The sequence below is a fragment of the Nicotiana tomentosiformis genome, chromosome 8 (genome assembly GCF_000390325.3).
Source record: "Nicotiana tomentosiformis chromosome 8, ASM39032v3, whole genome shotgun sequence".
NCBI classification, from domain to species: Eukaryota; Viridiplantae; Streptophyta; class Magnoliopsida; order Solanales; family Solanaceae; genus Nicotiana; species Nicotiana tomentosiformis.
Genome location: NC_090819.1, coordinates 27,037,756 through 27,064,497, shown reverse-complemented (window position 1 = coordinate 27,064,497; position 26,742 = coordinate 27,037,756). Strand labels below are relative to the sequence as shown.

At 35.9% G+C, this 26,742-nt stretch overlaps 2 protein-coding genes across 2 annotated transcripts; one reads left to right on the top strand and one right to left on the bottom strand.

The window, feature by feature from the left end:
* The first annotated feature begins 580 nt into the window (after positions 1-580).
* Positions 581-2,935, top strand: LOC138897229 (uncharacterized). The gene has a single exon (XM_070183192.1). It carries the CDS (start codon positions 581-583, stop codon positions 2,933-2,935), a length of 2,355 nt encoding a protein of 784 aa, XP_070039293.1.
* Positions 2,936-6,790: 3,855 nt separating this feature from the next.
* Positions 6,791-17,275, bottom strand: LOC104117917 (ATPase GET3A-like). Its single transcript, XM_009629052.4, has 7 exons — positions 16,773-17,275; positions 15,609-15,733; positions 9,115-9,265; positions 8,806-8,916; positions 7,598-7,736; positions 7,372-7,487; positions 6,791-7,194 (listed from the first exon to the last, which is right to left on the bottom strand). Exons 1-7 carry the CDS (start codon positions 17,034-17,036, stop codon positions 7,012-7,014), a joined length of 1,089 nt encoding a protein of 362 aa, XP_009627347.1. The 5' UTR covers positions 17,037-17,275; the 3' UTR covers positions 6,791-7,011.
* Positions 17,276-26,742: the final 9,467 nt, after the last annotated feature.

The following is a 26,742-nucleotide window of genomic DNA, read 5'->3' as shown; positions in this document are numbered from 1 at the left end:
AAACATACCTGAATGAGGAAGCGATGTTGCTGAAAAGATCAAGAAAACTCTTGATCTGCTTGACCTCTCCGGATCCAAGAACTCGGCTATGAAGGAAGATGATGATGCTTCAAGTGATGGATTCTCCCCACTTACACCGTGTAGCATGAGCCATTCGAGAATCAATCTGTGTGACAATTCATGCAACTCCCCATCATCTATAACAATCATGCAAGCTATGGTGACAAACACTTCATCTGTGGAAGAGCAGTTGGAGAACTTGACGAAAGCAATCGCTAGCTTGACCAAGTGCATGCAAAATCAAGATGCTAGAATTGACAAGCTAACAGACATGGTGGTAATCTTGATGGAAGAAGAATCCACCCATGCACCTGGTAAGCTCCCAGAAGTTCCAGAGATTGATTCTCCCCCGATAGAGTAGCATCCGCTAAGGCTATCCATGTCTCATCTGAAGGGATGAATCCAATCGATCAACTGAAGGAGTTCATTGAAGGAACCATTAAGAACAAGTATGAAGTCGCTGCCAAGTCCCCCCCTTACATACGCAAAGTCGTACACTGCAAGGATCGATATGTTGAAGATGCCTGCTGGCTATCAACCTCCAAAGTTTCAACAGTTTGATGGTAAAGGCAATCCAAAGCAACACGTGGAGAACTTCGTTGAGACATGCAACAACGCTGGGACTTATGAAGATTACCTTATCAAACAGTTTGTCCGCTCGCTAAAAGGAAATGCTTTTGATTGGTATACAGACCTCGAGGCGGGATCTATTGATAGCTGGGATCAACTAGAGCAAGAATTCCTCAATCGCTTTTATAGCACGAGATGTACTATGAGTATGATAGAACTTACAAATACTCGTCAACGAAAGGGTAAACCAGTTATCGACTTTATCAATCATTGGAGAAATGCAAACCTCAACTGCAAAGACAGGCTTAGTGAAGCTTCAGGCATAGAGATGTGCATCCAAGGCATGCATTGGGGATTGAGCTACATCTTTCAAGGTATCAATCCTAGAACATTTGAAGAACTTGCAACTCGTGCCCATGATATGGAATTGAGCATGGCCCCTGCTGGAAATGAAAGGCTGCCCATCTATGAACCTCGCAAGGGGAACGACAAGCAAGAAGTCAGGAAGTGGGGCAATTTCGTACCCAAGCCTGAAAGCAAAGAAGATATGAATGTCAACACATCACTTGCAAAGTTAACGACGAAGGTGAGCAAGAAGCAGAGTATGAAATCCACGTCTTTTCAAGATAAGCCAAGTAGAAAGTTGACTTTAAAAGGAATGCAAGAGAAAGAGTACCCATTTCTGGATTCTGATGTGCCAGCTATTTTTGAAGAACACCTCGAGTTAAATCTCATTGAGCTTCCGGAGATGAAGCGACCAAATGAAGCTAGGAAAACAAATGACCCAAATTACTGCAAATACTATCGACTTGTAAGCCACCCTCTGGAGAAGTGCTTTTTCTTCAAGGACAAAGTTATGGACTTGGCTCGCGAAAAGAAGATCGTGCTTGAAGATGAGAAAGCAAGCACAAACCAAGTATCTATCACCTTTGGCTCATTCCGTCTGGATAAATTATATGGTTTTAAAGAAAGTAAAGATGAAGAATTACCGGAGAACGACAAAGCTGAAGTCAATCAACCTGATAATGATGAAGGTTGGATATTGGTGACTCGTCGTAGGCACCACAGAAGAAGCCCACGAAAAGAATCAGTAGAAAAACCAACAAGGAAAATGATGGTAAAAAGACCAAGAAGATGGAATCCGGTTAAGCACTTAAAGAAAGCAAAAGTGGAGGTGAACCACTCTCAAAAACCACTAAATCCAGTGACCTTGGAGGAGTTTTTACCAAGTTGGTTCCGCATGAAGATTTCCCACGGGGTTATCGATGCCTCTTGTTGCCATGCTGACGAAGGTAAAGAAAAGAGTGATGACCTACCGTTGGCACCATCTTCGGAAAAGCTCATCGAGTCCACTCCTCAAGAAGTTAATGCTTTTGAGGAAAAAGTCACGTTCACAAATGACGATATTCTGCTAGGTGACACTCTTCATAACCGCCCATTGTACCCGGTTTGCTATATGCGTGATGAAAGGGTAAATCGAATTTTGGTTGATGGAGGATCCTCAGTGAACATTTTGCCAATTCGCACTGTGAAAGAACTTGGTATTCCCAGGAACGAACTCTCAGAAAGGCGTGTGATGATCCAAGGATTCAACCAAGGGCGGAAAAGAGACATAGGCGCGATCAGGATGGAAATCATCATTGAAGATATGCAATCAAGTACATGGTTGCATGTGATCGATGCAAAGACTTCATACAACGTATTGCTTGGAAGGCCTTGGATACATGAGAATAAAGTGGCTCCATCTACCTACCATCAATGTTTGAAATACTACGAAGGTGAAGTCGAGAAGAAGATAATTGTCGATGACGAGCCATTCACCGAGGCTGAGTCACACTTCGTCGATGCAAAGTTCTACTTGAAGAACCGCATTGTGAAGGAGCTAAAAGCTGATGATGTCATGAATGACAAGGATGATGAGTCCACGACTAAGAGAGTTGAGGTGATTGCTGACAAAACCAAAGTTGTTGCTGAGAAGGTACACCCCAACCAAAATAAGTCTCATAAAGGGAACATTATGTCTCATAGCAAGAAAGTAACTCATTCGCTCCAATACGTCCCTAAAAAGAAGAAAGATGAAGGTGAATCATCTAATCTCCAAACTAACATGCTAAAGGGGTTAACTCTTCCGGTCAAACAAATTGAGGCAATAAAGTCGTCCTCAATCCCGCTTGCAGGGTTTGTGGCCCAAAATTATTTGCAGAATGTGGCACTCCCTATAAAGCGAACAGATGAAGATTTTGATCCTAACGCTTACAGGCTATTTGCAAAGCTGGATACAATCCTAATGAAGTGTCAAAGTTAGGGAAGCTACCATCAGAAGCTACACGAGACAACCGCGTGAAGGTTTGGGATACAAGCAACCGTCACCATTGCCCATCTCCATAAGAAGGGCAAGCAGCAATTATATCACAACAGCTGATGTCTTAAAAGAACTTAACCTTGGCACTGATGAAGAAAATGCTTGACTTCGATTAGCAGAGTTGGAGGCTCTTGATGAGAAGAGGTTGGAAGCTCAACAGAGTCTTGAATGTTATCAAACTCGATTGTCTCGCGCCTTCAATAAAAGAGTTCGCCCAAGATCCTTTCAAGTAGGAGATCAAGTCCTTGCCATAAAAAGACCCATTATTACTTCCCATAAACATGTAGGGAAGTTCACTTCAAAATGGGATGGGTCATATGTCGTGCAATAAGCTTATTCAAGTGGGGCTTACAAGCTGGTTGATGCAGATGGCATGAGAATCTACCCTATCAAAGATAAGTTTTTGAAGAAGTATTATCCTTGAAGTTATAACTCTCCTTGACGCATGATCCTAAACTGCATGTTCCTACATTCTTGGCCTGCATGAGTCTAAACTGTGTACGGCCCATCAAAAAAAAAAGGTCTGCTAGGTTGAAAACCTCGAAGAGGCGGCCTAGGCAAAAGTTAGGACATATACAAAAACAAGAGTCTGCTAGGTTGAAAATCTCGAAAGAGGCGGCTTAGGCAAAAGTTAGGACATAAAAAATTAAAAAAAAAATTAAAAAATTAAAATTTTTAAAAAAATCACCCATTCTGAACTACGGTATGACTTGATCCTCTTCATCGAGGTACGTAAGCAGCTTAGAATTTCATTCTAAGTTCTCACATGAGTTCAAAAGATACATAGTGCCCCAATCATCGTTCGAATGAAGTACGATGGAATGTAATCCATTCAATCAACACTTGAAAATCGAGTTGAGATACCATTCTTCTGTTAAGCCTTGGATCCCATTTGATTTAAAGGGGGCAAGCTGCTATGGTAAAATGGTGTCTTCATTGAAATGATGACAATATTTGCATCAAAGTCTGGGGATTCGCTCTGTCTTCATGTTCGCATAACTTTCAAGTTTGTTAGTCTTCATATCCGCTCACTGCCCTAAAAAAAAGGGGAAGAGTAACAATCGCAATCTTGAAAGAGAGCATGGATGAGTGAAAAAAAAAATTTGCCTCACACAAAAAAAGAAAGGATGTCTATGTCGGACCTTTTCTAAAGGTTTTCGTTGCGAACTTTTAAAGGTGTTCGTCTCGAACTTTTAAAGGTATTCGAATTTTTAAAGGTTTTCGTTACGAACTTTTAAAGGTATTCGTCTCGAACTTTAAAGCCATTCGGATTTTTAAGGTTTTCATTCCGAACTTTTAAAAGACGTATGTTTCGAACTTTTAAAGGTGCTACTTTTAAGGGTCCCCACCGCCGACTTTTAAGGATTTCTACTACGAGCTTTTAAGGGGTTTTGCCACGAAATTTTAAACGTCTTTGTCGCATGCTTTTAAGAGTCTTCAGCGAGAGCTTTTAAAGGTCTTCACTGTGAACTTTTAAAGAGCTTGACCACGAGCTTTTAAGGATCTTTGCACGAACTTTTATGGGTCTTTGCCACAAATTTTAAAGGTATTCATCGCGAACTTTTAAAGTTCTTCATCGCGGACTTTTATGGGTATTCGCCACAAATTTTAAAGGTCTTCATCACGAACTTTTAAAGGTATTTACTGCGAACTTTTAGATGTCTTCGCCGCGAACTTTTAAAGGTCTTCGCCACGAACTTTTAAAGGTCTTGACCACGAGCTTTTATGAGTCTTCCCCGTAAATTTTAAAGGTATTTATCGCGAACTTTTAAAGGTTTTCGTCTCGAACTTTTAAAATACTTCGTAGTTTGACGAAGTTACTACTAAAAAAAAAAAAGGGAGGCAACATAGTGAAAAAAAAAGGGAGAAGTCTACAAAAATAAACTCAAGTGGCCTGCAAATACTGCGAACTGATGCTCACAAGTTGGAGAATAGGCACCCTTTATATAGATTTCTCGAGTCAGCAATTGAGAATAAAGTCCCAATGTGGGATTATCAACTAAGGCGGCTGGAACAAACTGAGTTCAACACGGACTCGGTGTCCATCTTCAAATAGGAATGGAATATACATGGATTACGTCGTCACCGGCAGAATAAGTTTCAAAACTGAGATTCCATAGTAAATCATGGAAAAAGTTCCTAATATAGCTATGTTTGACAGTTTGAGTCTAAAGCAATGTAAATGAATTGCAAATTGAATGACGTGGACACAGGAATGAAACCACGTGAATTCAACTTATCCTAGCCTAATAATTACTGTTGGACAAATGTATATTCCCAGTGTATTATATACGCACATAAAGGATATGTGTGTTTTATGTACGTTATACTTCAAAACTCGTCACGGGGTAAGTGATTTCATACCCCAATAAGATTTAAAGTAGGGGTATTTCTAGGCATTTAAATTTATTAAAATTAAATCCATAAAATAATTTGGACTATATTTTGAATTCAAGATATATTGGTCCAAATAAATATATGGGCTAATATAATTGAATTAATTGTATAAGTCCAATATAAATGGATTAAATAAATAAGTCGTAATCCATTGGGCTAAAGTGATGAGTTCACTTCATTAAGCCCAAAATGTTATCCTCCTAGAGGCCAGTTTGGTGCCACGTGTCAAATGACGTGGCATGCCAAGTCAAACGAAAGAGCCAATAGGATCATGCCACGTATCAAAATAGCAAGGGATGCCAAGTCAAATTGAAAGGCCAATGAAAATGTGCCACATGTACAAGTGATATGTTCTGACCAATCAAATACGGCCTTGTCACTCTTCAATCTGATTGGTCGGAAAGAGTTTGTTCTCATCACAACTCTTCCCTCCCACAACTATAAATAGGGGTTTTCATGACTCATAAAGACACCAGAAGTTATAACAAGAAGCAAGAGGGAGCTCGTGGATCAAACGCTGCGGATTTGTCTAAAAGCTACAAGCATTCAAGTGTTCTAAGGATTAAAAGATCAAGACGAAGATTCAAGAACAAGCTGCAAGCCCTTGGATTAAAAATACGTCCAGATCAAGATCAAGCTTCAAGCACTTGGATTAAAATAAAATAAAATTCAAGATTAAGCTCGGAGGCTCTTTTATTTACTATTGAAAAGAAGTATTACAGGATTCATAGAGATTTTAACACTCAATTATTTGAAATAAAATACTACGATTGTTGCAATATCTTTCGGTCTTGATTTTATTTTCTCGACGCAATTTATTGTTTACAGGTTGTTTTTGAATTTTTGTGAGTGATTTGAATGAAAATTTTGAAAAACAGTTTTTTTGAGTTTTTCAAATTTTCGAAAATTTCAAAATGCATATTCAAGTGAAAATTGAAAATTTTATGAACAAACGCTGATTTCGAAAAAAAATAATTTTTTTTTTGGAAAAAAGAAAAAAATTTCTTATGTCCAAACGGGCTCTAAAATTCTTTTGCTACGTCACTTACCAGGAAAATAACTTTGCTTTTTGTTGCTCCGTCAAGTATCTTCTCCTTGGGATGATTAATAACTTATTTAATTCAGTGGTTAGAGGGCTGCTACATTTTATCCTCCCGTACCCCACTTGTGGAAGTTACGGAGTTTGTTATTGTTGTTGGTTAGAGTACAGCTTTTATTCGACGATAGCCGATGGGAGTAACTAGTTCAAATCCAAAAGTAAGTAAAACATATTACTCCTTGATAACATTGACTTTGGTATCAAAATAAACATAAACATCTTTTTCCAATGTAAAAGGATTTAGAAGTTATTGATCGGAGAAATTCGGAAATGCATCTTAGTTATCCACAAATACATCAAAGTCCACTTGAAAAGGCACCAAGTTTACTTCATAAAATATTATAACCGGATTTATTGTGCTATTGAAGGTACAAAATAACTTCACTTTAAAAGAATGAAAAAATATTCTACAAAATGGATCTCTCCAAACAAAAAAGACTTTTCAGATGATGTTGTTTCCTAAGAAAAAGTAAGATGAAAAAAATTGAAGGCAACAAAATGGCCTCCATCCAGTAAGTGCTTTCTACATTATACCTTGTTGTTGGCCTGCTCTAAGTTTTTCTAATTCTTCTTCAGAATCTTTCAATTGTTCTTTCAATGTGGCTATTCTCATTTCCAGCTCTTCCACTGAACCTCGTATGAGAGAAGGTTGATACGGTGTCAGAAAGCGATGTGAAAATGCTTTCAGAGCTTCAACACCACAAACCTATCAAAAAGTGAGAAACATCAGTAATCAGACTGGAAAATCTTTGTTTATTGTATAGTTTAGAAGATATATGATCAATTTCTTCTTCCAAAGAAGGCAGAACTCGTTTCTTTGTTCTTTTTTGTGGAGGTGAGGGTGGGGTGGATATCCAGGATATCTACAACAGCATCTTCAAACCTCTTGTGGTAGCAAAGGCAACTTGGTAATATTGAAGTCGTCATATAACATGTAGAATTGGTCCAAGTACTTTTGTTGCATCCGCATCCTAGCCTTTAGCAGCTTCGATTCAACAACTAAAAACAATCACAAGTTCCAAGAATCAAATTTTCCCTCCTAGAAGAACAGCCATCAGGTAAAAAGTGAAAGAATCAACTATTCTACAGAAAAAATATGAGACTGGTACCTTCTTCATCGAAAAGCACTTGATTAATTATAATGTTATGTGTATCAATCTCGAATTTAGTGAGTTCCTGAACAAGTCTTTCAGTCTCATATAGAGAGAGGAATTCAGGAATGCAAACACAAACGAATGTCGTCAAGTCCTGTTAAAACAAGTACTATTAATGATAATGATGGCTTGAAAGTACTCCAAAAGGTGCAAGTAAACAAAAAAAAAGAAGGAAATTTATTCAGCCATTCAGTAAGATTATCTGTAAGGAATTTTCCCCTGCCTTTCCCAGGACAAGTAATAGTTTTGCAGAAGCCAACAAATGGATTACCAGGTAACAGCAACAGACTACTCCACCTCCACAATTAAAACTAAAAGGCAAGGAGAAAATATTTGTGTCGTAAAGAAACTGTTCAGATAAATAGTTGCTAGAACCACTAACGAACTGTTCAAACTAAGTTTCTGCCACAATGCAAGTGTTTGCAAAGAGGAAAAGAATGGGAACTAGACAGCACATCAGTTACATATCTGGCTTCCTGCAATTATGCGACTTCTAAAGCTATGGTGAATACTTCTAATGTGCTATTCAGGAATAGCAAAGGAATCTTCTTAACAGCAGATGCCAGCAGCAGCAGATGGAGGAAATTCACGACTAGTCCTTAATCCCATTACTTCAGTTTTCAGTTAATATTGTACCCCCTTATAGTTATGGTCACGCAACTACAGAGACATTCATGCGAAAGTTGTAAAATTTCTAGTTCTTGTTCAAGCTAAATAGTACCTCTTCTGCCACTGCCAACCCCCTTCGTCAAAACAACACATTGAGAAGAAAGCTACATTTTGGTGGTTTTTCTTCTTTCAATTTTTTTGGGGGTTTTGGGGGGGGGGGGGGGGGGGGGCTGTGGGCAGGAGTAGAAAAAATGCAAAAGAAACGATACAAATGCTCAGTCATACAGAATTCTAGTGCTAACTGCTAAAGTCTCATCGACAAGTGTCACTACTTTCGCTATGAGCCTATGACATCTAAGTAGTGCGGCTACTGTTAAATCTACCACAGCTTCCTGATTTTGTTGATGCTGCTTATTCAAACTTTTCGCCAGTTTTCCAAGGTCCAAAAAGAAGATTCCCTGTACTTCACTAATTATTTACACTATGATCCAGCAATCACAACATAAAAACAACTTCTTCATTATAAGGACGACCATTTCAAGGTAAAATCTTACTGGATCCTTGAACTGTCTGTTCACTTGTTCAATTATATCTTTCATGCCTTCAAGCTTGCCTAGGATAGCATCCTCACCAAATTCAGTGTCAACACCAAAGATTCGACTCATCTGCAATAGACACATGATCTTTTAGTAAATTCTATCTGGCAGATGAAGATGAACGATCTTTTTGGGAACATTTCCAAATGATCCTTATCTAGCAAAAGTAGCAACCCCCCCCCCCCACCCCCCAAAATCATCATATTAGAGGCTCAAAGGGAAGAAAATAGGAAAATAAGTTTTTTCAGGCAAGGGGAAGGGATTTACCTGACTTATTACGCCGCCAAATTTATTCCTCAAACTCAGCACTTTGTCAAGCCCCTTCTCTAGTGTCGATGGGAATTGTAATAACCGGAGAGTATGTCCAGTTGGAGCTGTATCAAACACTATGACAGAATAGTCCATTGTTTGCACCAATCTAGAAAGAATCAAATGCAAATGAACTTAAGTCTAACTGATAAAGAAAACACACCAGAAATATTAGCCCAGCACATTTCGTGGCCTTGGATGATCTACCAAATAGTAGCATCTAAGTACTATGAATGTACCATAAGTAAATGAATGTTGGGAATAGGGTTTTTTTTTTTTTTGATAAGGTTGGGAATAGGGCATGTTAAAAGCATCTATGGTGATAAAATAATTTTTTTAATAAGTCTATAGTGACAAAAAATTTGGAATTACCGAAAAAGAAAATCACTTTTGAATCCAAATTCGGACCTAGTGCAACTACAGAGCTCTTTCAATAAATACTATAAATTACCCCCCAAGACCTTAATCTCCTAGGACCTTAATATCTTTATCCGCCTCATAAGCAAGTGAAAGAGAGTTTAATCCCCAAGATTTTCCAGCGCAGACTCCGAACACTAGTTCAGTATCGTTAAACCATTCCAAATACTGTTAAGAAAACAAGACAGAGAAATACAGTAACCAAGAAATTTGAAGCACCCAATTTAGTAACTTAGGTAAAACATGCTACTAAAACTTTCTCCTCCCTCATATTTTGAATTTAATTTGGGTGTCATAAATGTATCCTGTCTGATCTGGAACAAGAAAGGAAACATCCGATGCCAGATCCAAATAGAATAGTTATCGACTTTACTTGTGGGAATCTAGTGGCAAGTTCGGATGCTGAATTATGGGCAAGAAGTCGGGATTAAAACAGGAAAAAAGAATATTGAGAAATGATAAAGACAATGAGGCTGTCAGGATGTTGATGACCACTGATCAGTGATGTAGACGATGGCGAGGGTATCTTAACATGATGGATGCGGAAGATAATGGTTCATAATTGAGAGCAGATAGAGAATATGCCCAATAAAAAGAAAAAATTCAACAAAAATATAGCATGTTCAATATCAGTCCCAGATCCCTTAGGTAAGAAACTTATGTGTAGGGTTGCATAACTCAAACCCAAGGGAGTTGCAACAGAAGAATTATCCGCAAGTCGCATTTCTTTTATCAGTTACCCATCCTCATCTGAAAGATTCAATAGCCTGTTTACTACTGCAGTTAGATATGGTGAACTTTTCTCTTGTGAACCTGGCCATTTACTCTCTGACCGTTTCTCCTTAACATTTGATTGTCATATCATGACAAAACAACCAACATGTCCGCTTTTACTAACAATTTCCAATTAAATCATAATTTGTCTGATAAGGAACTAAATCACGAATATTATCAATTTACCAACTTTATATTTCATGTCATTATTCCCCACCACAGCAAGTACAAACTACACCGACTTAGATGAGACTTCTTATGGCATGGGAAAGCAGAAAAAGAAAAATATACTTGGTTGAAATAGTCAAGAGTACCAGCATCAGAAGAAAAAGGGGACTGAGTGTCAAGAACTTGAGGCTGCAACACAAGAGTTTATCATTTGAGTACTGGAGGTTCAACAATGATCAAGATTGTGCAAGGTGGTTATCCAGATGAATTGTAGTATTGCAGATTACTGGTGCACTAATCCAGTCACAGGGTCACATTGGATTGCTCTTCATTGACAATTATCTGCAGTTTTCAGAATATGGTGAACACTGAACCGAAGGCTGGAGATGGCCAAAACAGAAAATTTTGCAGGATAGTGGATAGAGAACACCACTCTGAAGATAATATTTCCAGATTTTAAAGAAAATTTTGCAGGATAGTGGATAGAGAACGCCCCTCAGAAGATAATATTTCCAGATTTTTTTTCTTAAAAAGGTAAAGGTAATATATCCAGATTTATACCGCTTTGTAATTGCAGACTGCAGAGGTGACATATATGGATCAGATTTAGAAGAAATCTCCAAGTTTAGGAAGTGTATAGATTAACCCAATTTTTCAGAAATTTCTGTAAATGATAATATACTTTTTGGTTACAAGGAGTAGAGAAAAGGAAGTAGTAACAGTAAAAGTCACTGCAAATGATTTAGAAGGGTAAAGGAGCTATATTCTGAACCTGATCCGCTGGTTAGATAAAGAATGCAACTTTACTGTTTAATCCTCTTACAACCTGCTAACAAATGCAGATAAGGATGACAGGCAGCAGCTCTGTAATAGGTTCTCGAAATCTAATGCTCCCTTAAAAGCTAAGTTGCGCGGACTCTTCAATTTTTATGCCGAACCTGTCTCGACGCGATTCTGGGACAGGTGCGGGTGCGGGATACGTTTCGGATTCGGTCAACCAACTTCGGATACTTAGACCGGAGACCGTGGACAGATTTGGGGGGAAAATTGAGATTTTGATTTCTCAAAATAAAATATAAAACAGATTTAAGACATTGGCAATGGCATAGCTTCAATATTATAGTCCTTTTGTCTTATATTCGCTGCTACAGTATACATGTATGTTTTTCACATAATATCCCCAAATTTAGAATATCTTTATAGCTCTTTTTTTTTTTTTTATAATTTTGAATGTTCTTAGCCGAATCCCAGCACTCGTATCCATACCTGGATCCGCACCCCCGAATCTTAAAATTTAGATTTTGCCGAACCCAACTCTCGGATCCGTACCCGTATCGGGTACCCGCACCCGAGTCTGAGCAACTTAGCTTAAAAGTGTCTTGCTTTGGATGGCTAGTACGTGCGGCATGTCTTCCCCAATACAATCTGCAGAACAGGGGTTTCATCATGGGTAAAAGATGTTCTTTGTGTTAACAATGCGTAGAAGCCCCATACGTACGTTGTTTAATCTTTTTCGAGTTCAGTGGGTCATGTCAAGTACCTTGAAAGAAGCTATAATCAGCTGGCAACGGCTGAAGTTAACAAGACATCTTAAAGCCCTCTGGATTACAACTCTCATGAGCATATTATGGACTGTTTGAAAGGCCAGGAACTACAAATAAAATGAAGATCAGAGGCACTTTATAGCTAGTTATATAGCTTCTTAAGATCATTGACCTTTTGGTATAACATGAAAAACGTACATGGTTCTGAAAGTTTCATTGACTTCACTGATTCTCTGCATCGAGAAAGGAGTTTAAGTCCTATAATTTTTTGTAGAGATAAAGAACTTTCTTGGTGCTGGTAGTTTGTGAATAGAGTTACTTCACATAAAGAATATGAACACATAACCCTGCCTTAAGTCTGCAAAAGTCAAAGGCTGATTTTTTTCATTTAACAACAAAAATACTTATTTTTTATAACTGAGAAAACCCCAAGGGCTAGTTGGCGCACAATTCGAAACTTGTTCCACCTCCTCAACCTCGAATTGTCGTTTCAGCATTCCCTTGTCAATTAAATTAATATATGAATTTATGAAAGACAGGTGCCATCTAAGGGTGGTACCCAATATTCATTTTCCTCATATAAAGCTCACTTGTATTTATGTCATATCTTCATGACTCTTATCGTCATGTTCCCAAAATTGTTTCATTAATTTCTAAATTTCAATTAAATTATCCTTTATGTGATAATTGTCCATTTGGCGGAAATTGGTGTTATTATCTCCCTCTTTCAGCCATTTAATGTGAGATTTCTTTTCCTAAGCAATGACAATTCATCTGAACTTAAGTTCCTCATCTTCAAAACGATTATCTAAGTTGTCCTTTCCTTTCAAGGAATTCAATTCACGCATGAGATTAGCAATTTTAAGTGTCCACCCCGTCATACACCTTCCAATTTCAAATCTTGGATCCTTCTTCAACAGTTTTAGCTTAAAAGACAATTTAAAGCTCGGTCCCTATTGACAGCATAGCCATCCCACAAGTCATCAAGTCCTTGAAACCAACTTTTTGAAATTAAATTTTTTTTAAAACCAAAGGGCAATAATACCTATCTATTCAGCCATTATTTAGTGAAAGACGACAGTGTACGGTAAAAGTTTTGACAGCCCTACTGGATGGAAAGATATCTCTTGCCAATCACTAGATGTTAATTTTACCAATGCGTAATGTTGTTATTCTTTTCTCCAAGTAATGTTGCACCTCAGAGTGCCAAATCAATGATAGCAACAGTTTTGCATGAACTCGAAAAAGTCGTTGGTTACATGTTCCCCACTTTGTCAACCACTTCTTTCTTCGAGAAATCTGGTAGCATAGCAATCCCCTGCAATCATGCATTAAATTGCCATAGTTGCCGCCCTTGCTGCCTACTTCACAATTTATCTCCTATAGAACTTGTATACTGTTCTTCATTCCATGTCTACGCGGATAAAGCCGATTCTAAACTTCTCCAATCACTTTGACACAACAAGATAAAGCTTGTGAAGTCAGTATCTCCTCAAGAAGGAAGATTACCTTTTTATCCCATTCCCATAAAAATCAATATACCATCTGCAGCCCCTCTAAAAATTTTGCATACAATACGAGTCACTTGTTCTGTAATTCCTTTCATCTTTTCTGGACTGGAACCATCTGCAAGCAAACATCAGGCGACCTTCATTGTTTTCTTGCTCCTTCAACAACCCCCTCATTTAGGGATCATTTAGACCACTAGTGTTCCACATCATAAATTTTAGAAGCGTATTGGTATAAATTAAAATGCATATTTCCCTTCCCCCTTCTTTCATTTACCCTAGTTTTCTATCATAGTTCACAGTTGAAACAACGTGACTAGGTCCAAATCTTCCTTACCTTTCTGATATGGAATCAGCATTCCTTCTATCATTGCTTACCTTCCTCACTCTGCCTTTTCCTTAATTCTGCACGACAAATCTATTGTTACGCTCTCAAAGCTTGTAAAGGAAATTACTTTTCTGATATGGAATCAGCATTCCTTCTAAAATTGCTTACCTTCCTCGCCCTTCCTTTTCCTCAATTCTGCACGAAAATCAATTGTTTCGCTCTCAAAGCTTGTAAAGGAAACCTCTAAACTGCACGTAATGTCTATACAAGAATCCTTACTTATCTAGATGTACTGTATATGTGCATCTGTACAAACACAAACACAGTTAATGTTCACAAAAAGGTTCCTTTTGTTTAGCCAAATTGTTAGTATTTATTTTTCTATATGGTAATGAGAGGAAAACCATTCTAATTGCATACAATCTAAGGAAAGGTTGTATCGTTTTTAAATGGTGTTGCTTATGAAAATTATGTGGAGAAGATGTAAACCACCTAGTATTGCATTGATTTTGCTTCGGAGTTGCGGAGATTATGCAGTATTCAGTATAAAATGGTGGAGAATTCCATCAAATCTATTGAAGTGGTGTAAGTATTACCTAGTTCTGTTGCAAAAATGCTTATAACTAAAAAATTAAGATAATTGGACTCTGGAAAAGGAAGTGACTGATGACAAATCCATTTTGTACTTTTTTGGGGTATTGTGGAGAGAGACGAAAGGGAGAGTCTTCGAACTGATCAAAAGTACTATATCACAGGTTAAAAGTTCTCTTACTGTCTTTTATTTTTTGGATTAAAATGGAAATATCGACAAGCATAAATAGTTGGTTAGATTTTTGGGAAGTTTGATATGCTCACAAGTTAACTCCATCTTTTCGTACTATTAACAAAATCATTTGACTTACCCAAAAAAGAACAAACAAAGAAACATTAGATCCGTAGCCACAATTTGCACCTCATGATATTGAAGGTGATAACTAATGCCCTAATTAGAAACATTAGATCCCTCATTTCCTCATTCTGAAAAGTGCATTAAAAACTTAAACAGTACCTGAAACAGACATCTTTTTACCACCACCAGTTATTTCTCTGTAATCCAGATAAGAAAGGGAGAACCAATATGTAAGAATAGTCCACATTCTAGTTCACGCCTTTAAATTTAGAATTAAAAAGTTCAGCCTTATATGATTGAGTTTATTAAATGATACAATAATCTAGCCGAATTCCTGAATTTCTAAAGTCAGTAGATGCTGTAATAACTACCAAGAAAATAGAACCTGATCTTTCAAAATTGTAACAACTTATGAGCAACTACCAATTGAAATAACTGCTGTCTTCCTTTTTCAAGTTGCTTTTTTGCCAAATAACTATAGAAGTCCAAGGAACCATTCAAGTTTAGTTACTAAGTTCCTGCTGAACCTAAAATCTAATGCCATAACTGCAATTAATATGGAAAATTAGCTAACTTCTTTCATTCCGCGTTTATTCTGATACCATCCAAAGAACCATTTTTCATGGCATATCATACAATAGACAAATCCTATCTCATTTATCCGCATATAATCCAATGCTAATTCTTCTTGCTTAGAAATCAAACAATGATTAATGAAAGCAAGATCTTTAACACTTGATATAGGAAGTTCATAAACCATGCTATTCTTTTCGGAGCGGAAGCCATATATGGGATTTAGCTGTCACAAAGGAATAATCACTTACTTGAGCATCTCAGCGAAACTCATAGCTTCATCAATTCCAGGAATTGCATTCGCCAAATCAGACAGAAAATCGTCCATTCCATCTGAACCAATTGTGTCTTCATTCTCCACGGTTGGATCAACTTCCTAAAGAACAGAATTTCAGTCATAAAATCCTGATGCCTTACAGCATATCCGGAAAAAAATTGGCCTTAAATTCAGAATGCTACAAATTTGATAACCATAGTAGGTTAGACATCAGCCAATGAGTATAGTGCATCAAGACCTACACATTACAGTAACTACACCTCTTTCGCTAACTAGTTTGTTCAAAAGTATGAATATTCAACAATCATTAAGCTCTATTTTTGCCTTTTCATTCCTATACTCAACAATTTATTTTCCTGGACAGATTAGGGGTTCGTTAAAACTAAGAATTCTCTCAACTTACAGTTACCTACTCCTTGAGTACAGTGATATACACATAAGAGTTAACTAAAATTCATTCCCACATAAACAATCTCTTCACCTCTCTTTCTTTCTCCCCAAAAAGAAAAAGAAGGGAAATTTTCACTTTATTCCCTCACATATTGACAAATTATAATTTTGGTCCTTGTGATATATGACTAGCTTGACAAGAGTGGGTTGCTCTAGTGGTTAGCACTCTCCACTTCCAACCAAGTGGTTGTGAGTTCGAGTCACCCCAAGAGCAAGGTGGGGAGTTCTTGGAGGGAGGGAGCCGAGGGTCTATCGGAAACAGCCTCTCTACCCCTGGGTAGGGGTAAGGTCTGCGTACACACTACCCTCCCAGACCCCACTAGTGGGATTATACTGGGTTGTTATTGTTGTTGTGATATATGACTAGCACATTTAACCTTCAATTAATTGAAATGTGCACTTCTAATCCATCTGCTTATGAATCTTCACAAATTTAACGAATTAATTACCATTACATCATTTGACTATGTTAAGTTTGTGATGTTACTCCATATTTGACGGTAATATAGTTCAAAATGTAGTCCAAATATAATATACTTCCTATATAAGGACCAAAAACATATTTTTCAACTAATTGAAGGTTAAACATGCTTAGTCAAATATCAAAAGGATTAAAATTACAATTGACCAGATAACCGAGGGACCAAACAACAAGATTAACATGGGGCAAAGTAAGAAAATTAATTACCATGGCATACAAATTGGTGAAACCATTAACAAGGGTAGGAGCCTTTGTAAACCGCTGTTGAAAAGCATCACTGAGATTGTGAGCAGGGTCAGTGGATATGATGAGAACTGAGGATCTGACCTGTGAAAGTAAAATACCCAATATGGAACTGCATGTTGTTTTCCCAACACCACCTTTTCCACCTACAAATACCCACTTCAAGGTATCTTGGTCTAGCACATTCTTTACTGTTCCTTCTGGTAAATCTTGATCAGTTGAAGCCATTGATACACACACAACTGTTTACGTTGGGTTTTTTATTTTTCCTTCCCCCTATTTATTATTGTTGAGAGAGGGGAAAGAGAGAGACAGAGAGAGAAACTGATACGAGGTCTTATGATTGATCCTGCAGATCAGATGCAAAAAGTTCTTATTCTTGGATATGTTTAGGTATTAGGCCTTCCATTGGAGGCTTAAACTGGAGTAAAACTTTCTAGGAGCAAAAGAAGGAAATAGTTTATGGAAAGGTTGTCTGAGGTGTCAAAAGAATTAATGCAATCAAATATTAGGATATATATTTTCGATATAACAAAACAAATTCCGAAGGCAATTGACCGCAAGTGGATACACTTTGTACCTAGCAGCGTCACATGATTTCTTTTACTAAATATAAATATACTAATTACTATATATATATATATATATATATATATATATATATATTGCACGTAAATCTTTAGTCAAAACTTTTAGGTGAAAGAACAACTAACTAAATTTAGTAACAAATTACTTACAAGATGAAATGATCATTATAAAGTAATTAACATAATAAAAATACAACAATCATTTTAATGCTAAAAATTAATGTAATAACATTAACAGAATACAAAGATGATCAATTTAGTTAAGTTAAAAAGTATCTTATTTATAGAATATAAATATTCGGTGAGGTAGAATCATATCTAATACTTCTTTATAGATGACATTTTTGGTGTATGTTTCCTTTTATAACTTTGGCTTAAAGTAAAATATATAGTTGTCCCTCTTTGAATAACCTCCAAAAAGTATTACGTTTTCACTATTGTACTTCGACATATTTGTGAGGGTTGTCTAAATTATTTATAAGTTATGTCGAATTTAAATTATATCGTATATAACTCGAATAAAATTATTACTGCTTTATCGTATTCAAAGCAATAAAATATTAATCATACACTTATTCTGATAATCAAGTACATGATTAAAATTTTTAGAGAAATATTTATTTTAACCACACTAAAAAATAATAACAGATAAATATTTTATATATATATATATATATATATATATAGTATACCTATTTATATACTTTTTGGCTAACTAATGTAATTATTTTTGGTAAAGTAATCAATTTTGTATTTTGCCATGGATTCATTATATACTCCATGGTTATTTAATAAACTAGGTATAGGACGTCCGAGAGACGGAAACGAAACAAAAAAAATAAAAATAAAAAGTTAATATGCAAATAAGCGAAAGACATTCGACATTTAATATATAAACCAGTGAATATGCGCGCTTCGCGCGATTATGAGAGGAAATCAAAATATGACCAAATATTTAATATCAGAACTTTTGCTAAGCAAAACCAAGCTTTGCTAATCAATTAAATGTGTTACTAAATGAAATGGAGAACATTATTTTTTTCCTTGACATCGCTTGGTCAATAATTAACTAAGAAAACTAAAAATCAGAGGCGGCTCAACGGATTTAGGGGCCTAAAGCCAAGCTATATTAAAAGGCCTGTTAAATTTATTTCGTAAAATTCATATAATAATGAGACACATAAAAATTTGCCTTCTGATCTATTGATCCATCAAGCTATGACTAAATAAAGTAGCTAAGTCAGAGACCGTGAGTTAAAGTCAGAAAATAAAATAGTAAAAAATATGAAAAGAAATGAGGAAGACAAAATACGCTAACTACTAAGAGAAAACATTTATTATTATTTTCTAACTCATCTTTATAACCTCAACAAAATAGATAAGTTGTTAAAACTTGAAATCTCATATTAATAATTATTATATAAAATTAAGTATATGTTATGCTTAATAATATAGTATACTCTTAGTAATATATTTGGGGCCTTTAGTTTTGGGGCGCCTAAGGCAATGGCTTTAGTAGCCTTATCCTTCGGCCGCCCCTGCTAAAAACAATACAATCTATACGGTCATGGCCTTGAGATAAGTCATGCAATAAAATTGCAAAAGAAACATCTTGAAGATGCCATATGAATTTGAAATCCATGCCACCCCTTGTACTAAATTTAAAATGTACAACTTCCATAATATTAAAAGCTACAAATAATTGAGTTTATTTCCGTAAAGAAGATCGTTGAAGTTACATTTAAAATTTATACTCCCCCTTTAAATAGAAAACTAAAGCTCAATAACTGATGTGCTACCATTTGCAATTGAAAGTTCTACAATATATACTATCCTACGGTATGTTGTTCAACTTGAAGCAAAGCTAAAACAAATCAGAAAATGCAATTCATTTTAGACGATTCAAAACTATGCATGATAAAAATAAAATACCTAAAAATAAAGTTATGTCACTTTTTAATAACAAAAAAGATAAAAGAACTATAAAAAAAAATAGAAGTCATACTATACGTATAGTTCATGAGAAAGGGGTTGAAGGACAACGTTTCGTGTTCATAATCTCAAACTCCATCCCGCTCCTAGAAATGATGCTTTAATTTGGCAGAGCTTTTGTGAGAGGATATAGCAATGTTTGTCCAATGATTTAATAGAACGCATGGGGAATAACAATAGAAAATGTGCAACAACACCAAGAAAAACAAAGCCTAATTCTCATCATATATATATATATATATATATATATATATATATATATATATATATATATATATATATATATATATATATACAATGTACTCCACTCTGAAAATAATATTATATGTACGAACTCAAAGTTGTATTAAATCTTACAAAAATATGGAAAAAGGAAATAACACTACTAAAAATCTGCTAAAAACCGACCAACTATTTCCGACCAACATTGGTCGGTCAAAAAATACGACCAAAAACCGTCCAGGTTGGACGCAAACTGGGGAAAAAAAACATTTATATTTTTTTAAACTAAATACCGACCAACGTTGGTCGGTAAATTGGTCAATAGCTGGTCAGACAAGAAAATTTTGGATTACCGACCAACGTTGGTCGGTAATCTGGATCCAATTTTTTAAATTTTAATAATTATTTTATTATTTAAAATATTTTATAATATTTAAGAATTTATATTTAAAATTACCGACCAACGTTGGTCGGTTAAAGAATTTAAATTTTTTTAAAAAAAACCGACCAAAGTTGGTCGGTTTTTGGTCAAACGGTCAGCACTTAATGTACCGACCAAAATTACCGACCAACTTTGGTCGGTAATTCTAAAATCAGAGAAGTGAAAAACGGGGAAAACCCCCATTTCTCTAAAAAATTTTCCTCTTCTCCACTCTAAACCTTCATTCCCCTCTCTCCTTCTCCCAGCCCCCCCTCACAGTCCAGCCCTCCCCCTCGCCGTCGCCGTCACCGCTGCCGCTGCCACTGCCGTCCCTCGATCTCCTTCTCCATCTCCTAAAAATTCTAGGTTTGAATTACAACCCATTTATTTATTATTTCCAGGTTTTGTTAATTAGTTATGAATTAGTTTCAATTGATTAGTGTTTCAATTATTTGAACATTGCATTTTATTGAGGATTAGGGTTTAGGTCTTGTTTTAATTAGTTTTGTTAATTAGTTTTATTAACTAATTAGTTTTGTTAATTAGTCAATTATTTATGAATTAGTTTAGTTTAGGGTATGGGTTGAATTTCTTTAGTTTAGTTAGTTTATGTTTAAACTCGTAGGATATGAATTGAAATTTTAGTTTTTAGGATTTGTTCTTGTGAATTGAACTTTTAGGATATGAATTGAACTTTTAAGATATGAATTGGACCTTTTGGATATGAATTGAACTTTTAGGATATAAATTGGTGTAATTAAAAAAAAATAATTATCTTGAATTAACTAAAAAAGATATAATTAATTTATAATTATAGAATAAATTAATTTGTTGTTGTGAATCGAACTTTTAGGGTATGGATTGAATTTCTTTAGTTTAGTTAGTTTATATTTAAACTCGTAGGATATGAATTGAAATTTTAGTTTTTAGGATTTGTTCTTGTGAATTGAACTTTTAGGATATGAATTGAACTTTTAAGATATAAATTGGACCTTTTGGATATGAATTGAACTTTTAGGATATAAATTGGTGTAATTAGGAAAAAATAATTATCTTGAATTAACTAAAAAAGATATAATTAATTTATAATTGTAGAATAAATTAATTTATTCTTGTGAATCAAACTTTTAGTGTATGGGTTGAATTTCTTTAGTTTAGTTAGTTTATGTTTAAAATCGTAGGATATGAATTGAAATTTTAATTTTTAGGATTTGTTCTTGTGAATTGAACTTTTAGGATATAAATTGGTGTAATTAGGAAAAAATAATTATCTTGAATTAACTAAAAAAGATATAATTAATTTATAATTATAGAATAAATTAATTTATTGTTGTGAATCGAACTTTTAGGGTATGGGTTGAATTTCTTTAGTTTAGTTAGTTTATGTTTAAACTCGTAGGATATGAATTAAAATTTTAGTTTTTAGGATTTGTTCTTGTGAATTAAACTTTTAGGGTATGAATTGAACTTTTAAGATATGAATTGGACCTTTTGGATATGAATTGAATTTTTAGGATATAAATTGGTGTAATTAGAAAAAAATAATTATCTTGAATTAACTAAAAAAGATATAATTAATTTATAATTATAGAATAAATTAATTTGTTCTTGTGAATCGAACTTTTAGGGTATGGGTTGAATTTCTTTAGTTTAGTTAGTTTATGTTTAAACTCGTAGGATATGAATTGAAATTTTAGTTTTTAGGATTTGTTCTTGTGAATTGAACTTTTAGGATATGAATTGAACTTTTAAGATATGAATTGGACCTTTTGGATATGAATTGAACTTTTAGGATATAAATTGGTGTAATTAGGAAAAAATAATTATCTTGAATTAACTAAAAAGATATAATTAATTTATAATTGTAGAATAAATTAATTTGTTCTTGTTTTATTTGTATAGATTGAACATCGTACTTGGATGTACAATAGAAATTATCCTAATCGGCGAGGATTGCGGGAGGATTTTGTAGAAGGGGTTGATGATTTTATTAGACATGCAATGTCACTTCCACCATACCAAAGTGAAGGAGTAATTAGGTGCCCTTGTGTCAGGTGCGATTGTATGAAGTTTAAAAAATCGGAGGAAGTTAAGCTTCATCTTCATAGGAAGGGGTTTATAGAGAATTACTTTGTGTGGACTAATCATGGAGAGATCGATGGTAGCCGTGAGATATTTTATAACACGGTTGTTGGTGAAAGTAGTAGGTCGGTAGAGAATACAAATCTTGATTCTAGAATTCAAGATATGGTTTGCGGATGCTTTTGGGGGTGAGCCCAACGAAAATGTTGAACAAACTCCTAATGATGACGCAAAATATTTTTATGAATAGTTAGAGGAAGCTAGTCGTCCACTACGTGAAGGAAGTCCGCACTCTGAGCTGTCTGTTGCAGTTAGATTACTAAGTATCAAATCTAATTGGAATATTTCTCAAGCAGCCATGGACTATTTCATTGACCTTATGAGTGAACTAGTTGACCCTAATATCAACTTACCTGGTGATTTCTATAAGGCGAAGAGATTGGTTTCTAAGTTAGGACTTTCGTCAATGAGAATTGATTGTTGTGAAGATGGTTGCATGTTATATTATAAAGATGATGCAACTTTAGACAGTTGTAAATTTTGCGAAAAGCCTCGTTTCAAGAGGCTTTCCAGCGGGAATATGGTCGCTGTCAAGGCAATGCATTATTTACCTCTTATACCTAGGTTAAAGAGGTTATATGCGTCGATGAGTTCTGCTCCTCATATGAGATGGCATTTTGAAAATAGAAAACCACCTTGTGTTATGTGTCATCCTTCAGATGGAGAAGCTTGGAAGCACTTTGATAGGACATATCCAGATTTTGCTAGTGAACCAAGGAACATTCGGTTAGGTCTGTGTGCCGATGGCTTCACGCCTTATTCTATATCTGCGACACCATATTCATGTTGGCCTGTCTTTCTTACACCTTATAATCTACCACCTGAGTTGTGTATGACTAGTCCATATATATTCTTAAATTGTATTATCCCCGGTCCACGTAAGCCGAAAAGTTTGATTGATGTATATTTTCAACCTTTGATTGATGAGCTAAAACAATTGTGGTATAATGGTGTTGAAACATATGACATATCAACCAAGCAGAATTTTAATATGCGTGCTAATTTAATGTGGACTATTAATAATTTTCCTGCGTATGGAATGTTGTCTGGGTGGATGACTGTTGGGAAGCTAGCTTGTCCTTACTGCATGGAAAATAGTAAAGCGTTCACTTTGAAACATGGCCGAAAGCAATCATGGTTTGATTGTCACCGTCAATTCTTGCCTGATGATCATGAGTTTAGAAGGATGAAAAATGCATTCAAAAAGAATAAAGTGGAATATGATTCTCCACCTCCGATACTTTCAGGTGAGGAAATTTGGGAGAGGGTCCAGAACTTCAGTAAAGTTACTGAGGCTCCACCTTATAGATTCCCCGGATATGGTGTTAATCATAATTGGACGAAACAGAGTATATTTTGGGAGTTGCCTTATTGGAAGGATAATCTTCTCCGACACAACCTTGATGTCATGCATATTGAGAAGAATTATTTTGATAATTTGTTCAACATAGTGATGGATGTTAAAGGTAAGACAAAAGATAACCCGAAGGCTAGAATGGACTTACAAGAATATTGCAGGCGGCCTGAATTATACTTGCAGACAGCAAACAATGGTAAGGTGTTCAAGCCCAAAGCAAGTTACACATTCACTTTGGAGGAAAGACGACAAATTTGTGATTGGGTTACGAAATTGAAGATGCCTGAGGGTTATGCGTCGAATCTTGGAAAAAAGTAGATATGGAGGTAGGGAAGTTGAGCCATTTGAAAAGTCATGACTGCCATGTTTTCATGGAGACCTTAGTGCCTATTGCATTTTGTGGTTTGCCTGAAAGAATCTGGAAACCCATCACAGAGATTAGTTTGTTTTTCAAAGACTTGTGTTCTACCACATTAAGGGAAGAAAACCTACTTCGGATGGACCAGAACATCCGTGTAATTTCTAGTAAGATGGAAAAAATATTCCCATGTGGTTTCTTTGATGTGATGGAACACCTTCCAATACACCTTGTACACGAGGCACGACTTGGAGGGCCTGTTCAATGCAGATGGATGTATCCCTTTGAGAGGTAATATTATAAGTTTGATGTACTATTCTATTTTATTTGAATGTTATTGGCTAACATGAGATTATGTAGGACAATTGGCAAATGCAAACAATTTGTTAAGCAGAGGAATAAGATTGAAGGATCTATATGCGAAGCCTATCTTGCAAAAAAAATTGCACATTTTTGTTCTTATTATTTTGAGAGTAACGTGCCATGTTCTAGGAATAGGCCCAATAGGCACACGGTCGAATGTGTGAATGATCCATTATATCCACCAATATCCATATTCAATCAACCAGGCCGATGTTCTAAGGATATTAGAAAGAGAAGTTTGAGTGATATGGAGTACAAGTCAGCTACACTTCATGTGTTGCTAAATTATCCCGAAGTTGTACCATTTCTCAAGTAAGTATTGATTTATTAGTTATCAAAATGTAAAATTTACTGTGACTACATATTGATGCAACTACTAAAAATATTTGATATGTCACAGTCACTTCGTGGGTCAATTTGGCTATGATGCTGTATATACGAGATTTGATACGTGGTTCAAACAGTTTGTAAGTGTGTATATATATATACATACATATGTAGTGAATGTATAAAAATTGATTCATAAGTTGTGCTAACTTATGACTTTTTTTAACTCTATGTAGGTAAATAATCCAAATAATGGTGTAAATCAATTTTTGAAAGATATATCTTGGGGACCTGGGCTTCAGGTCACAACAATGTCTAAGTACGTAGTGAATGGTTATAAGTTTCATACAGAGGATTGCTCTAAAAATAAAAATAGCAACAACAGCGGGGTGTGGGTTCAAGGTGGTGATGGCAATCAAGTTGGAGATATTGATTATTATGGTGTGGTCAAAGAAATATTACAACTAGAATATACAGGTTGGCCATATAAGAAATTGATACTCTTTAGATGCAAGTGGTTTGACCCAAATCCAACAAGAGGTACAAGAGTACACAACCAATACAACATAATTGAGGTTAATCATACGAGGGAGTATGATCGCTATGATCCTTTCATAATTGCACATAACGTTAGGCAAGTGTATTATGCTCCTTATCCATTGCGGCGGAATAAGTCCGATTGGTGGGTTGTAATAAAAACTAAGCCTGTAGATAGGGTGGAAGTCGAGAATGTGTTAGATGTTGCATATCAAAATGATATCTCCAATATTCACCAAATAGTGGACGATCAGTTAGAAAATGATTTGGAACATCCTGAACGCATATTGGAAGAAGTTGATATAAATGAAGTAACAATTATAGAAAATGAGGACGAAGAATCAACTGATGAAGCTCAAACAAGTGAGGACGAAGAATTCTCGGACGAGGAACAATACGTCGATGAGGATTAAAAAGTTGGTTTTTTAAAGCACTCTCGTTTTATAGCTAGTTTCTTATATGTTTCAATCTAAATGTGTATTATATTATGCAGATGGCAGGCAAGGGTCAAGGTAACAATGACCCTACTAGTTCTCGGGGTCGAGAAAAGGGTAGGAAGGGAAAGAGGAGGGTAGAAAATAATACTCCCTCTTGTCCACCCTTTTCAGAGATGCCTATGTCTTATCCTCCACCACACGGCTATACTGAGCTGCCACAGCATCACGAGCCATACACCTTCATTCAGACACCCAGTCTTCCATCACAGGGCCACAGGACTATACGTCCGACATACAGTCCAGCTGCCTCACAGCCATCTGCATCACATCCACATGGATCACATCCCTACATATCACAGCCACATGGATCGCATCCACCCATGTCACAGCCACTCAGTTCATAGCCACTCGGGTCACAGCCACTCGGGTCACAGCCATCGGTATCACATCCACTTGGGTTGCATCCAACTATGTCGCAGTCACAGGGATCGCAACCATCTTCATCATCGACTCCATCTATTGCAGGCCTTCGCCTGGGAGGCATTAGCTCTGACCCGCCTACACCGTCTTCACATGCCTCTGATACACATGCTTCGGATGGTGATGACGAGGTAGTGCATTATGATCGATATGGCAGGATCATCATAGTCCCTGAGGGTGATGGGTAAGTGTTATTCATTATTTTTGCGTCTATTGATTTGTAACATTTTTACTAAGATATTAATGTGTTTTTATTGTTAAATTGCAGGTTCAGGCCGGGTAATAAGACTACGAGAATAATCACCAATCCCATCAGAAAGCTTTATGATGGCCCTTATGCGACTTGGACTGATTGCCCATTCTCACTGAAGGAGCAAATTTTCAATCAATTTAAGGTATAAATGTTCTTTTAAGCAGTTTAATAATTTATATTTATGATGTTTCCATCTAATATTTAACTTTTGAAATACAGAGCAAGTGTGTATGGGAAGACCGCTATAGCGCGGAAGTGGCTACAAATTTTCATCATAAAGCTCGCAAGAGATTGGTGGATACTTTCTTGGATGCTAGAAAGAAGAACAAGAGGCCTGGCTGGTTACTTGAGAATTTGTGGAATGATTTGCAAAGGCAATGGCTTACCGCAGAGTTCTTAGAGAGGAGCGAAAAAGGAAAGAAAGCTCGCGCATCCGAGAAGGGAGGCTCCTTACACAC

Coding starts and splice junctions, on each gene's coding strand:
- LOC138897229 (XM_070183192.1), top strand. CDS start 581: ATGCCTGCTGGCTATCAACCTCCAAAGTTTCAACAGTTTGATGGTAAA.
- LOC104117917 (XM_009629052.4), bottom strand. CDS start 17,036: ATGGCTTCAACTGATCAAGATTTACCAGAAGGAACAGTAAAGAATGTG. Junction 8,917..9,114: donor TTGGCGGCGTAATAAGTCAG/GTAAATCCCTTC, acceptor TGTCTATTGCAG/ATGAGTCGAATCTTTGGTGT. Junction 7,195..7,371: donor TGCCTTTGCTACCACAAGAG/GTTTGAAGATGC, acceptor ACTTTTTGATAG/GTTTGTGGTGTTGAAGCTCT.